The sequence below is a fragment of the Onychostoma macrolepis genome, chromosome 03 (assembly GCF_012432095.1).
Source record: "Onychostoma macrolepis isolate SWU-2019 chromosome 03, ASM1243209v1, whole genome shotgun sequence".
Lineage (NCBI taxonomy): Eukaryota > Metazoa > Chordata > Actinopteri > Cypriniformes > Cyprinidae > Onychostoma > Onychostoma macrolepis.
The window spans coordinates 21,373,262-21,389,969 of record NC_081157.1 but is presented as its reverse complement, the minus strand read 5'-3'; the positions used below and the strand labels follow the sequence as shown (position 1 = coordinate 21,389,969).

Sequence of the window (16,708 nt, the reverse complement as noted above, 5' to 3'; positions counted from 1 at the left end):
CCATCCGACAGTTTGTAACCTCAAGTGTCAAGGGCACTTGGGTTATGCAGCAGGACAATGATCCCAAACACACCAGCAAGTCCAAAGCGATGTGAAAGACTCATTGCCATTGCAAACGCTTGATTGCAGTTGTTGCTGCAAAGGGTGGCACAACCAGTCATTAGATTTAGGGGGCAATTACTTTTTCACGTAGGGCCAGGCAGGTTTGGACAGCGTTTTTCCCTTAATGAATGAAATCATTATTTCAAAACTGCATTTTGCATTTACTCGGGTTATCTTTGTGTAATATTAAAATTAGTTTGATGATCTGAATCATTCAGGTGTGACAAATATGCAAAAAAAAAAAAAAAACAGGAAGGGGGCAAAAAAATTCTCACATCATTGTAATGTTTTTTGTAACTGTATTTTGTGTATGTGGCGAGACAAGAAACATTAACAGAAATATTTCTGGCATGTTAGCAGTTATTGCCTGAAATCTCTTTTGCCCCCTCCCCCAATGTTTCAGATATGGTTACGCTCTTATTATGACATCTGCCTAGTTTCAGTGCAAGTTTCTATATTCAAACATTCCCAGTTAATGAACTCATGACTACAGCTGTACGTCAAATCTAGTCCTTTCTACACGCTAACTCTGTGATGGGAATATCACTTTTATCATTATCTGGGGAAAATCAATCAAAATATCACTGCTTTCAAAATGACATGTACTCTAGCTCATCTGTAAGAGATGAACGTATGTGTTGAGCTTCACTCTCTCTCCTTCTCTCTTTCACTTCCATTAAAGTGAGGGAGAAACTCACATTACCAAAGGCCATGGAACAAAATTAGATTTCTGGAGGCATTCACACTTAAGAGAGTATCGATCTCTGAGCGACTGTCACTGTGTGTCTGCAGGATCGCTCTGACGTGACAAACGTCAAAGAATCTGTGAGAAGCTTTTAGAGCAAAAGTGAAAAGGTGAGGTAAAGTTGTCATGATTGATATCTGCCAGCTTTACGTGGCACGTTTTTGTCCTCTGAAGTCCACTTATAATGCTAGATCAGACCATTTTCACCCTCTGTGACCCTTGGAATTAAACCTTTATGATTTTTTTGTAAATAAACTTATGATTGGTTAATCACCATATACTAGTGTTAATCTACTCAGTTTTTTTCTCCTGTTTTTTTTCCTGTTTATTCAGCAAGGATGCATTAAAATGATCAAAACTGTATATTTCAATTACTTTTTTTTTTAACTCTGTTTTTCAAAATATCTTGATTAAATGCATTACAGCAACACAACTGTTTTCGACATTGACAATAATAATAATAATAATAATGAATTCTTGAACTTCAAATCATCATATTAGAATGATTTCTGAAGGATCATGTGACACTGAAGACTGGAGAAATGATGCTGAAAATTCAGCTTTGAATCACAGGAATAAATTACATTTAAATATATATTCAAATAGAAAACAGTGATTTTACATTGTATTAACATTTCAAAATATTACTGTTTTTACTATATGTTTGATCAAATGAATGCAGCCTTGGTGAGCATAAGACACTTGTAAAAAAAAAAAACTAGTGCTATCAAATAATCACGATAATCGCATCCAAAATAAAAGTTTGTGTTTACATAATGTGTGTGTGCTGTGTATATTTATTATGTATATATAAATACACACACATGCATGTATATATTTCAGAAAAATATGTTATATTTATATATTAAACATATTTATTTTATAATATAAATTATATGAATATAAATAGACATGTAAATACATGTAAATATTTTCAAAATATATACTGTATGTGTGTGTATTTATATATACTTAAATATACACAGAACACACACATATATTATATTATATTATGCAAAAACTTTCATTTTGTATGTGATTAATCGCTTGACCGCACAAAAAAAAAAAAAACCATACAAAAATCTTACTTTCCCCAAACGTTTGAACAGTATTGTATAAGTATAAATATATTTTATAATATATAATTTTATTTTATAATATATTATAAATATATTTTATTTATATAAAATATCAATATATTTTCCAATATTTTTACATTATGATGAGAAAAAAGAAGAATGTAAGATACTGAATCATGTGTGAATATGTTTATGAAGTAGAAAATTGTAGAAAATTTTCAAATAACCCAGTCAGAGTTAATAAAGCCGTCAACAAACCTGCTTAAATGCCGGTAAACTGAACTTTATACACAACACAAACTTAATAATACGTCTTTGTTCTGTACAAAATTACAAAAAAGCACAAGTGAACTTCAACTAAATTACAATCTAGGCAGAATATGTTTTTTTCTGTAACAACATACTGAAACACGCACAAATAACTAAATAACTAAAACAAAGATTCACAACATTGTATTGCAATAGTGTCACTATAATTTTATTTCAGGAGTTGATGCATGTTTAAATCAAAATTTAAGTATTTGGTTTAAATTTGCATGTTCTTGTCAACTAAAATGTTATATCTTTTGACTAAAATTAATTGCCATTTTAGTCAGAATAAACTTGGCAAATATGAATAAATCTGACATGGCAAAACATTGTCCAAGTTTAAATGATTTTTTTTTTTTTTTTCACCAAAAGACAAAAAAAAAACAACTAAGACTAAAATTCAAAAACTGTGTAAAAGTTAACGAGTTCACACAGGGTGCGTCAAACTGCTGAATACTGAACTCTTAACTCTGAAGACCCCTAAATGAGGTTATAAACCTATACAGCTGTTTGGTTACCAGTCAAAAAGTCATAATTTTTAAGGGTACCTCACTGCCTGCTGTCCTGCTCCAGCTGCATTACACACCAGCAGCAAGATCTTCACCATCCCATCGGCCTGGTTCAGGAACTCGGAGGACAGCGCTCCGGACGCAGCCAGTCTGTGACCCTCCGGCCCAGACGAGGTGTACGGAGAGGACGGAAGACTGTGGTGCAACCCTGGGATGAGAGGGAGAACCAAGGAGAGGTAGAGGTCACCTCCTAACACGCCTATGCAGGCAGATTTATTGTCTGTGCCTCCGTATATTTGAATAATGTCAAATTTTATTGTATGACAAAACAAGGTGACATACGCATGGATAAAGAGAGGAAGAGAATGACAGAGAGAGAGAGGCAGATGGAGACATGCAAATAGAGCACAGCAGACAGCAGACTGAACACAGTGGGGCGTATGATCTGACGCCAGCCTTCACACACATACACATACATACTAAATGGACGTCAAGCTTTCAGATGTTTACTTCCAAATAAAGTATGACTGGGCAGCAGCCATTAATTAAGTACCCAGAACAAACTACCCAAAAAAGGCCAAAGACTGGTATATAATTTATTTTCCAAAAGTCACCCAGTTGAATTGATCAGGGACAGAAGAGGCTCGTATCTTCAAGGTGACCGCATTAAAAGTGTGTTATTTCTGCACCTTGAACATTAACACACAATTGGAACTCTGAAATGACTTTGAAATGGTTTAAAAGATGCTCCTTATTGGACAAACAAATACTCCCGCCTTAGATTTAGACAGTGTTGTGTTGGGCTGGTCTGGATGTGCAAAAAGAGGCATAATAATGCTACTTTTCAGGAGAATTTACTTACTTAAATTTTCTCAGCACATTAAATTGAGACAGTTTATTAACTTCATTAATTTAGCACTTTAACACTTTACAGCTTTAATCATTTAAATTATAAGCACTACTAAACCAAAACATCTACAAACAAAAAAGTACCCAAAACTACCATATATTTGTGTACCATATTGTTGGACATGTACCATGTCAGTACCATGATTCACTATACACTGCAGTTAAAAAGTTTGAGCCATTTTTTAATTTTTTTTTTAATTGAATTGAATTAATACTTTCAGTTAGCGAGGGTGCATTAAATTGATCAAAAGTGACTGTAAAGACAAATACAAATTTATAATACAAAACATTTTACAAATGTTACAAAACATTTTTATTTCAAATAAATGCTGTTCTTTTGAGCTTTCCATTCATCAAAGATCCTGAAAAAAGGGATCACAGTTTCTACAGCAATGCAGAACAACTGTTTTCAATATTGAACTGTTTTCGATATTGATAATGTTTCTTGAGCAGCAAATCAGCATATTAGGATGATTTCTTAAAGATCATGGGATTGGATTAACAATGCTGAAAATGTAGCTTTTCCATCACAAAAATACATTACATTTAAAAAAAATATTCAAATATATATTAATAATATTTCACAATTTTACTGTTTTTAATGCATTTTGATCAAATAAATGCATCCTTAGTGAGCGCAAGAGAATTTTTAAAATTATTTATTTAAAAAAAAAATAAAGTTTAATAATCATACTCCAGCAGCAAACTTTAAAAACAGTAGTGTATATTCATATGTCAATGAATTAAAAATTAGCAAACAAACACATTAGTAAAGCACACATTACATCATGCAGGTAAGCACTTTGAAAACTGGTCCGTTTGTTAGTATATAATGAGAAAAATAATCAATTCTCTATGGATCTTAATGTCAGTCCATCTAGCTACTATCTGACAAAGCCTCTTTCACTCTCATTTGCATAAACACTGGCTTATGACTTCAAGTTTAATGGCAAATCAGCTTGACAATGACGATCAGCAAGACCGTTACACGTTATGAACACATTACAACTGGAAGGTCACATGTGCCATTAGGGACAGATGGAGGACTAGCTGGCTTTTAAATCAAGAAGAGACGTTTTTATGGCTGAACATCAGGACAACTGTGCTTCCCAGCATTCCGTCTCAAGGTCTTTTCATATCCGGTTTTCAAAATGAAGAATAGGAAGGTGTGACCCGAGCTGACTTTAAGTGGCTATGCTCATGCAGTCTGTCTTCTTTCCTGTCACTCGATGAACCCCACTGAATCCATTTGAGGTTATCACTCAAAAGTAACACTGTGAGATTGTTAATTAAACACCTCTCCTCTCCACAGATCTCCACAGTGGAGACTGTAATTCAGCCCTCCCGTTTGCAATCCAATGGAAGACGACACACACGGTGCTTATGAGAGCATGTCAGTGCAAACAAAATAATTGATGATTAATCATAATAGTCAATTAATAGTTAATTAATCATTGTAATAATCATTAGATAAACCAATTATCAAAATAATAATTTGTTGCAGCCCTAAATGCATTTATAAAGCACCCTGTTAAAGTATTGCTTTATTAAAAGAGCGTGTTATCGGAGCTACTGATTGTATTGTGAACTTCAGAGTTGTTGTGCTTCATTCAGAATTAAAGGGGTCATATGATGCTATTTTAAAGATCATTATTTTGTGTGTTTGGTGTAACAGAATATGCTGACATGCTTTAATGTTCAAAAAACACATTATTTTTCAAATAATGTACATTATTGTAGTTCCTCTATGCCCCGCCTCTCTCAAAGGTGTCGTTTTCTACAAAGCCCCTCCGTCCAACAAGTGCAGTCTGCTCTGATTGGCCAGCTGACACAGTGCATTGTGATTGGCCGAACACCACAAGCGCACGTCAGAAATGTAATGCCCCTTACCATAATCGCGAGCTTCAGCTTTCAAAGTAAATATAAAGACAGTTAATAATGTCGTTAGTTTTACCATCAGTTCAAGCCTGAAAGGGAAACAGAGTCACGTGACAGACACAGTGATGAAGCTCGTATGTATTTGCAGTATACAAGCTGTGGTTAAGACAGCTGACTCCACTGTGATGTGACCCTGTCTCTCTCTCTCACACACACGACGCGTTAATCTACATTTGAACAGTCAATATAGCAAATACTTAAACTATACTCTCCTAGGTTCACAAAACGGTCGTCCATCAAATGCGTTGCACAAATTTGAACATTTGGTTTGTGCTGTTCTGTTGTAAACAAATCTTAACCAATGATTCCTAACTGCTTCTACTTTCGGAAGGACAAATAAAGTGCTTTTGCTTCACATAGAAGCACACAGCGTCTCCCTGACACAGCTGCATCAACACTACTGCGGTTCCTGAAGCCACGCCTTCTTTCTTTGCGTGCACCTTTGGGCGGCATTACGCAAATATTTCCACATCGTGACGTAGACATGTGCGGGCGTGTTTTAATGAGGCGTTTTAGCCCGGTCTGGATCATCCTTCTTTTAGATAGAATAAATCCTTTTGTGGGAGACTTTGAGCTTCGTAAGTCTGCAGATCGTATACTGTACATGCACAAACAGCTATATAACACACTAAAGAAAAGGAAAACAAGAAATCGCATCATATGACCCCTTTAAAGGGATAGTTTACCCAAAAATGAAAATTTTGTCATTATGCTGGTAACCATTGTTTGGCAAGAATGTTGGCAACCAATATGGAAGTCAATAGCTACTTTGACTGCATCAACAGTTTGTTTACCAACGTTCTTCAACATATCTTCCTTTGTGAAGAAAGAAACTCATATAGGTTTGGAACAACTTAAGGGTGTGTAAATGATGACATAATTTTCATTTTTAGGTGAACTATCCCTTTAAGGAACTTCAGAATAAAGGAAGCAAAATGCATACTCCAAATTTGATGCTCTAATTTAGTCAAAATTGTATGTTTTTGTAGTTATATTGAAATATATGTTGGGCATTTTATGACACTATATAGTAAAATTTTGATTTTTTATGTCTGTGTTGATTGTTTTTTTTATAATTTAAAAAAAAAAAAGGCAAAAAATAAAATAAATAATAGAAAAATATTTAGGAGATCAAAAATGTATCATTAGTCATCACCATTTATTTAAATGGCTATACCATGTTGCAAAACATTTGCATGACTGTGTAGAATTGTGTTACATATATTTGTAACTCTGTAAGATTACTCTTCTTATCTTGTGATGCCAAGTTTCTACAGCAATATTAGACAGCACGACTGTTTTCAGCATTGATAATAATGTTTCTTGAGCAGCACATTACAATGATATTTCACATTGTCACGAACTGAAAGTATGCCTGTTATGAATTTGGCCCAAGCCTAGTGAACACAGACTTGGCCACACTTCAGAAATCATGGCCAAGCTGACCATCAGGGCATACTGGACCAAAAATAAAATCACTGATGAACTTTATACAATCATTTAATCCATTCTAAATCTATACCCCCAATTTCAGCCAGAAACACAAGTCTTATATTTGGATAGGGATGATATTAAAACCTAAAAGTTGCCTATAATCCTGAAAAACATCCTCTACAGTTGGCTACATTTACCTGAGATTCGTGCAGATCCACCCCTGATGTAAAGGGGCGGAGCTTGGAAGGCATAGATGATGTCACTCTCTGCTATGCTGGTCAAGTCATCGTCATCAAAGAACGAGCGCTGGAAACCAGTTGTGTAGATCTCTGCCAATATTACCTAGAAGAACAGAGAATTAAAAACGGAATAAAATCACTCAATTATTGCAGTTATTTTCATTATTAAAGATAGAGATAAAATTACATTTTTATATTTGAAACATCTCACATTTTATTTATCAAGCTTATCAATCAATTCACATTTATTACCGGTGATACCAATAATATCTACATACATTTTAGGCATTAAAATAATAACTAGCTATAAAATAATCGTCTGATTCTTCCAAATACCATCTAGCATATGATTATGATAATCTTTCGGGATCATGGCATATATCAAAGTCCCACAGTATTACCATCTGACACAATCACTGTAGCAATGCAGGAGATTTGGTCAGGTGATATATTGTGTGCAGGCATGAGGTCTGTCTGTGTGATGCTGTGTGCACCTGTCACCTGATCAGGAGAGATCTTGCCCTCATCTGCCACCATCCGGCGCATACATGCCAAAGAGCCGAAGAGAGGCACAGCGAGCCCCACTCTCAGATACCGCTGCCCTTTACTGCTAAACACCAAAGTCACACACACTGGTCTGCAGAGAGAGAAGAAAACGCATCCTTTATGATCTATTAAAATGTTACTGATAGCAATAAAGGGCATCTTGAAATCTCATCTTGAAAATTGGATGTGGCTTAAGCAGGTGGGTGTGGCTTAAGAATGAATCTGTTTGGTCACTAAGGTGTTTTTATTCACACCTGTCTTGTTTGGTTCGATTGAATCGAACTCAAGTTTGTTTCCCCTCTTGGTGCGGATCTTTTGGGCAGGTGTGAATACAGCAATCGCACTTGGGTGCGCACCAAACAATCGCACCGAGACCCAGCTGAAGAGGTGGTCTTGGTCCGCTTCCAAGAGAACTGTGGTACGGGTGAATGGATGAGCCAATGAATGGATGACCTTAAGCACACGTGTGGTTTTGTTTACAGTTTCTGGTTCACTTGCAAAAAGGGCAGTGTGAAAGCGAACCGCACGGATACGTTTTCTACGCTTTGATTTAACGAAAACAGAGTATCCTTGTGGCGCGGCTGACACAGAACAGCGTACACTATTTGCGTACACTAATTTGTGTAAAAAGTATTCTCGACGCTTCGTAACAGTCAGCTTGAACCACTGATGGCAGATGGACTATTCTGATGATGTCTTTCATACTTTTCTGGGCCTTGACAGTGTAATTTACTTGGCAGTCAATGGGACAGTAAACCTCCCGGTTTTCATCCAAAATATCTTAAATTGTGTTCCGAAGATGAACAAAGCTTTTATGGGTTTGGAACGACGGTGGTAAGTGATTAATGACACAATTTTCATTTTGGGGTGGAGTAACCCTTTAATAAAAGCCTTTTTGCTGAATAAAAGTACTAATTTCTTAAAAAAAAAAAAAAAATAGTGCTGACCCAAAACGTTTGAACTCTTTATAGGTCTTGCTAAAATGATGTCATCTCCTCCGAAGTGACATCATCTACTACTGTACCATTATTTATACTGTCATCTAGTTTTCCTCCACTATTACAACCTTGCTGATATATGACCTAAAGCCTGAAAACGCCCTTCTCAGACATAAACTACTGTCAATAAGGGTGGCGTTGGGGTAAACGCTGAATGAATTGCCGGACGTAATAAGGCAATGGGTCACGTAAAAAGTGCCACACCTCAAACAGTTCACTTTCCTTTTAACTGGTCATGTGTTCTGCCCTAAAGGAATAATTCAACCAAAAATGAAGATTGTATCATTATGAAACCTGTATGACTAAGTCTTATTAACTACTTTAAGATGATTTACAGTGTTCTTTGGAGCTTGACAAACCCTGGTTTGCATCTACTTCTACTGTAAGGAAGAGAGCAGCTCACATATTCTGCAAAATCTTTGGTGTAGAATAAATTAAGTCATTAGAAAAACAAGTAAATTATGACGAAATGTAATTTTGGGTAAATGTTTAGGTTTATATTTCCATATAAGATGCGCTTTAGGTGCCCTTTATTATTTAAGCCTATTGTATTCATTTAGGATATTGATATACAGTGGGTACGGAAAGTATTCAGACTCCCTTAAATTTTTCACTCTTTGTTATATTGCAGCCATTTGCTAAAATCATTTAAGTTCATTTTTTTTTTACTCAATGTACACACAGCACCCCATATTGACAGAAAAACACATAATTGTTGACATTTTTGCAGATTTATTAAAAAAGAAAAACTGAAATATCACATGGTCCTAAGTATTCAGACCCTTTGCTCAGTATTTAGTAGAAGCACCCTTTTGATCTAATACAGCCATGAGTCTTTTTGGGAAAGATGCAACAAGTTTTTCACACCTGGATTTGGGGATCCTCTGCCATTCCTCCTTGCAGATCCTCTCCAGTTCTGTCAGGTTGGATGGTAAACGTTGGTGGACAGCCATTTTTAGGTCTCTCCAGAGATGCTCAATTGGGTTTAAGTCAGGGCTCTGGCTGGGCCATTCAAGAACAGTCACGGAGTTGTTGTGAAGCCACTCCTTCGTTATTTTAGCTGTGTGCTTAGGGTCATTGTCTTGTTGGAAGGTAAACCTTCGGCCCAGTCTGAGGTCCTGAGCACTCTGGAGAAGGTTTTCGTCCAGGATATCCCTGTACTTGGCCGCATTCATCTTTCCCTCGAATGCAACCAGTCGTCCTGTCCCTGCAGCTGAAAAACACCCCCACAGCATGATGCTGCCACCACCATGCTTCACTGTTGGGACTGTATTGGACAGGTAATGAGCAGTGCCTGGTTTTCTCCACACATACCGCTTAGAATTAAGGACAAAAACTTCTATCTTGGTCTCATCAGACCAGAGAATCTTATTCAGGTGTTTTTTAGCAAACTCCATGCGGGCTTTCATGTGTCTTGCACTGAGGAGAGGCTTCCGTCGGGCCACTCTGCCATAAAGCCCCGACTGGTGGAGGGCTGCAGTGATGGTTGACTTTCTACAACTTTCTCCCATCTCCCGACTGCATCTCTGGAACTCAGCCACAGTGATCTTTGGGTTCTTCTTTACCTCTCTCACCAAGGCTCTTCTCTCCCGATAGCTCAGTTTGGCCGGACGGCCAGCTCTAGGAAGGGTTCTGGTCATCCCAAACGTCTTCCATTTAAGGATTATGGAGGCCACTATGCTCTTAGGAGCCTTAAGTGCAGCAGAAATTTTTTTGTAACCTTGGCCAGATCTGTGCCTTGCCACAATTCTGTCTCTGAGCTCTTCAGGCAGTTCCTTTGACCTCATGATTCTCATTTGCTCTGACATGCACTGTGAGCTGTAAGGTCTTATATAGACAGGTGTGTGGCTTTCCTAATCAAGTCCAATCAGTATAAATCAAACACAGCTGGACTCAAATGAAGGTGTAGAACCATCTCAAGGATGATCAGAAGAAATGGACAGCACCTGAGTTAAATATATGAGTGTCACAGCAAAGGGTCTGAATACTTAGGACCATGTGATATTTCAGTTTTTCTTTTTTAATAAATCTGCAAAAATGTCAACAATTCTGTGTTTTTCTGTCAATATGGTGCTGTGTGTACATTAATGAGGAAAAAAAGGAACAAATGATTTTAGCAAATGGCTGCAATATAACAAAGAGTGAAAAATTTAAGGGGGTCTGAATACTTTCCGTACCCACTGTAAGAACTGTTTTTGTCAAACAAGTTTCAAGCTTGCTTTAAACCAGTATAAAATTTCATACTGGTTTCATCCCTCATAACCAGTATAACCGGTATTACCATATATCATTACAAAGCTGTTTTATATAGACATGTATATACAGAAACATTATACATTATAGCATGTGTGGGACAATAGTTGTGCATTTGTAAATGTGAGGGTGTTCATTTCCTGGCAAAATCCATCTGCTGCTGTTGTTTTGAACGCTTCCTTGTTTTTGAGTGCAGAGAGGCAAAAATGTTAGAATACAACCACAGCAAGAAAAACAATTACATTTTTGCATGAGTCAATAATTTCAAAAAATTGTACTCACCTCGTCTGCCTTAGAGGAATAGGGAGGGAAATGCACAGAAAAGGATCGAACGTGTTGCTCTGCTTAAGACAATGTGGACATGTCAGAGATGACCTGGAAAAAAAGCGTGGGGAAAAAAAAGATGGTTAAATAGCAACAAAAGAGTAGCAGACACACAAATATATACAAATATTATATAAGAAACAAACACAAACAATCAAGCTATTAGCCATTGTATTGCATGAATGAGCCTCAAGGGAAGTTCAGTGGAAGAGGAAGTGATGTCACAGAGAAGAGGAAGCACAGAACGTCTCTTGGGAAGAATTATTGTTACGGAAACTGATGCTCACAAAATCACAATTGCAGTTTTTTGCATCATCCTTGCCACTCATTTACAGAATGATTTCAAACTCACACCATAGACTTGTTCAGAATGGCTTTGTTGATGAAGCATCTATCTATCTATCCATCCATCCATCCATCCATCCATCCATCCATCCATCCATCCATCCATCTATCTATCTATCCATCTATCCATCTTTCTTAGAGTATCTCAAACACTCATAAATACTAATGCCTTTTTAATTTAAACAATATATCCTCTCCCTGCTAGCACTTGCCAGGTCAGTGTTGTGGAGAAACAAATAAAGCGAGGTGGCTAGAGATATTTTTAGAGTATTAAGGAAAGCCCTGTTTATCTCCGGCAGCTGTCAGAGTGTTATGTGGAGACTTCAGCATTTTAACTCTGAGCTCTTCGGCTGCAGTTCGCCCACATATGTCTTACTGCAGAAGACAAACAATGCAGCAGCAGCACTCCACTTACACAGAATAAGTGAACCTGATCCAAGTCTGTGTGGATAGTAAATTTGCAGGTATAAGAACCCAAATCATCTCAGTCACTATAATTTAAAATCTTGTGTTGTTGTTTTCATCAAAAAGAAACAATGAGGAGATCATTTTTTATAATAAACATTAAAACAATTCCTGCAAGGGGTGAGCATACACAGACTTTTTAAATGACTTCTCACTGGTTAAAAGTGGTATAAAGGCTATCCGATAATCACAATCCTAAACTGTACTTTGGTTCTCTAAAAGAGTCTTTTTTTCTGGAATTGGTTGGACTACATTGTTTGAGCTGTATAATTAACTAAGGAGAACCAATTTGTGATGATAATTTGCTTGAGAATTGGACTATTGGTTGCTCTGTATGTTTTTAATTCACTAAAAAGATCCAGCTCACAAGAGCCATTTAATTGGGAGTTGGACTATACTGGCCACTCTGTTGCCGCATACAAGGCTAGCATGCGACTACCACTTTTTAATTTCTATGTCAGAAATAGTGAGAGTAGTACATTTGTATGCGGTTCCAAATTGAGGATGTACGTTTGATTCATTAAAAGGTTTAGCTCATAACAGTCATTGTTGTATGTTTTGTATTTTTATTCAGTTACAGTGTACTGTTCGCATCAGAACCGAACGTCATTGTTTTTTTCTGTATTTTTTAATGGGGCTGAATAAGAAACCATTCTCGATTCCCCAACGCTATTCACAACACTTTTCCTTGAACCGCAGGGATGTCTCAAAATAACTGAGTGCTTCATTACATATGAAGAATATGCAAATCTGTTTAATTAATACAAAGTGGCCTATGATGATAAACTTCCCAGACAAAAGAGGTCATCAAATTGATTATTTATCTCGAGACACAGTCAACACATATAAACAAACAAAGAGAATTCCCCAAGAGCACCATTATCACATTGAACAAATGGGAACAATTTGTAATGTTTGAATCATTTTGACTCATTAATAGAGAATCAACTTTACTAACATCAACCCGATAATGTGTATATATATATATATATATATATATATATATATATATATATATATATATATATATATATATATATATATATATATATATTAGTGCTGTCAATCGATTAAAATTTTTTATTAAATTTTAATCCCACCTAACATTAAACTTTTTAAATATACTTTTATATTGCAATAATTTCACATTTAATCTTCAAATTAATGTAGAAACAACATAAAGACAGTATATTTTTAATATTTGTTTAATGGCATCTTTTTTTATGACTGAAGGCCAGTATCACTGATACCAATACTACTGATGACTCTATAAAATTGTTCTTTTTTTCCTAATATTTAACCATTGACTATAGCCATTCAACATTACAGTATAATTGAGAGCAATCAATTTTAATATTTATTAGACTTTAATAAAATAACTTCTAATTGAAGTGAATTTTAAACAATCTTCACATAAACCCATTATAACAAATGTAATATTTAGCTACCTGTGCCCTTCAGCAAGTAGGAAATGCAGAAATTGAATAAAGTTATCAAACACTAAATTCTAAATTAAATATGCTAAATTAAAGCTATAAAAGTTATCTTTTGCTCTTTGATGAACAGACATCGCAGCAGCTGGGTTATTTTGGGTGATGTTTCTTTAAGAGCTGCCGCTTCTGAACATGACGCGGATCTCACGCATCGTATTTTCTCTCAACTCTCTTTCCCCATCCCTTTTCTGACCCACTTCAGGTCTTAAAGTCTCTATTAATGAGCTAACGAGTTGAATCGGGTGTGTTAGATGAGGAGACAGTGCTGGGCTGCTCCAGGACAGTTTTGAATTGAAACTGAAAAAAATAAATCGCCTGCGTTAACGTGCTAATTTTGACAGCACATATAAAGTACGCACATCATTCACTTAAGTAGAAGTACAGATACTCATGTTTGAAAATACTCTGGTAAAAAGAAGTACTGACTACACATTTTTACTCAAATTAAAGTAGTATGATCTCTGACATGTACTACCCGTTTAAGTGTCACGCTGGTAACTGGACCTCAAGTCATATTGACACATTAATACAAAATAACTTGCATTTAAAATTTTGTTAGCTAATGGATGTATCAAGGCTGAACAACCACCATGTAGAACAGGGCAGGACTGGGACAAAATTTCAGTCCAGGAAATCTGACACTCATCCAGGCCATCCCATACACCTACAACAAATTCTGAAACCACAGACAACCCTATTTTTTGCATAGCCATCACATTTAAAAAAAAAAAGGTTTAAAACGTTAGGCTGGGGCCGTGCAAAATAATTAAAGGTTCTCTCTTGAACTGCACCTTCACTTCCATTTTCCTTTTCATTCTATTCATTTTCAATGATATCTCTATCTCTGTGTTTACTTTTTTTCACTAATTTTCTTGTACCTATCACTTTTCCCATCAGCCATCTACTGTTTTGAACAGAACTGTCTCCACCTTGTTGCAAAACAACCACTTCATTGTATTCTGTTTGCAATAACATAACTTTATTTTAGTTCTATTTAAAATATCACATTATAACCATGTGTTGCTGTTTTATCTTAAATTGACTTAAATACTATAGATTTAACAAAACTATGTTTTATAAATGGTCTAAATGTCAAAATTAGTACAATAATAATTACATTATGACAATATCTTTACAGAACAATCCTAATACTGAACGTGTCATTATATTATCATGAGTCATATTTTTCATATCATTTTTGAGTGATGATAGTAATTTAGTTTAGTTTACAGTATTATTAATCCTCTGGCTGCTACTGCTAAGAGTTGCTAGCAGTTTAATGCTTAACTACTGTAAGTAAACAAAGACAAAACTACAGTAGCCTATTTACAAATGAAACTGACCTACACTTGAAGTCCTGAACAGGTCAGTAGTTTTGCCTCTCTGATCCACTACATCCTCGAGTCACTTACATTGATTACTCTGATAGAAACCTTTTGGCGCTGCCAGTAAAGACTAACCTATTCATGATTTATTAGAGATTTGTTATCGAATGGTGATCCACCAAATGCAGATCAAATCTAAAGTAACGAGCCTGGTTTGAAAATGCAAGAAGTAAAAAGTACAGATATTTGTGTAAAAATGTAAGGAGTGAAAGTAAAAAGTATTCAGAAAATTAAATAGTGAAGTAAAGTACTGATACCAGAAAAATCTACTTAAGTGCAGTAACGAAGTACTTTGTTATAGTATTGTCCTGACAAATTAGGATCACGTTGTTAGTGCAAACAAACAAGCAAATACACCCTTCTGAAATAATCAGTCTCCCTCATGTAGCTCAATATTTACTGGTATCCTGACAACAGAAGGAGCTAGCTAAATATTTGGAAGGCGCTGATGTGAATTACATTCGCGCCATGATCTGCATTAGTATGAAGGCCACTTGAGTGGGAGTCATTTAAATTCCACACAGCCGTCGCTGTATACAGTGTGATGAATCTGTGGCTTTTCAAAGCTTCTCTCTCCTATGCTGCAGCTGAAGCTATCTATCTATCTATCTATCTATCTATCTATCTATCTATCTATCTATCTATCTATCTATCTATCTATCTATCTATCTGTCTGTCGCACTGTACTGGTGGATTCCAAGTAGTCTGTAAGTTGATTGGCTGATTACAGTGTTTTTTTTGTTTTCAATGGCCACTGAGCAACACTATGATGAAATGGCAGATATTTATTGAAAGTACAGCAAAAACATGAGTTACTTCCTTTAGAAGCAGATGGCTAGTTTGCTGTAATTTTCAAAGCTACTAATTACAGTTCTCACGAACGAGAGGTTCAGTCTGCGTCACACATTTAATCAGTGTTTCATGTCAACATTGCATGTTCAGGCTTGCTGATGTCTGGACTGCAGGCCAGGTGTTTGCGCAAAACTTTTTTGTCAGCAGTTGGGTGATAAACAGTAATTTCGACTGTTGTCAGTGATTCATCATAAAATTTATGTAAAATGGACAAATTAACCAGCTAGCAGCAGATGGAGGGTGGGAAAAACAGAGACGTGGATGCTAAAAGGGAAGGATAAAGTAATGTAATGATGTCTCAGAATGACAGTGAGAACACAGGTAACAGCTTAAACGAGGCAAGATGAGTGACAAACTGTTCAGATGCATGTCAGTCCAGAACTGCAGTGAAAGCAGTGGGCAAAACTGCATCTGCTTAAACTGCTCACAAATGTTTTACTTACTGGAGCGAGAAGAAGATTTAGAGGGAATATGTGTGTTGATGAGGTGGTCGATCTGTTTTAATATTAAAATATTTTCTCGTCACAGTTTAAAGGGATAGTTCACCCAAAAATGTAAAGTCTGTCATCATTAACTTACCCTCAAGTTGTTTCTTTCTTCTCTCGAGCACAATAGAAGATATTTTGAAGAAACAGTTGATGGTAGCTATCAATTTCCATAGTAAGGGGAAAAAAATACTATGGGAGTCAGTCAACTGTTTGGTTACCAACATTCTTCAAAATATCTTCGTGTGTGTTCAGCAGAAGAAAGAAACTTACGGAGCCCTTTAAAGGACATTGTGGT

The 16,708-nt window shown here is 36.0% G+C and overlaps 1 protein-coding gene across 1 annotated transcript in view; it reads right to left on the bottom strand.

Moving 5' to 3' along the window:
- The window catches only part of usp43b (ubiquitin specific peptidase 43b), a 72,791-nt gene that overhangs the window by 25,288 nt on the left and 30,795 nt on the right, over positions 1–16,708 (bottom strand). Inside the window, exons 4-7 of the mRNA XM_058768763.1 lie at positions 11,344–11,436; positions 7,766–7,901; positions 7,223–7,367; positions 2,784–2,952 (exon numbers count right to left, since the gene is read on the bottom strand). Coding sequence (XP_058624746.1) covers positions 2,784–2,952; positions 7,223–7,367; positions 7,766–7,901; positions 11,344–11,436 — 543 coding nt within the window. The remainder of the gene's footprint in view (positions 1–2,783; positions 2,953–7,222; positions 7,368–7,765; positions 7,902–11,343; positions 11,437–16,708) is intronic.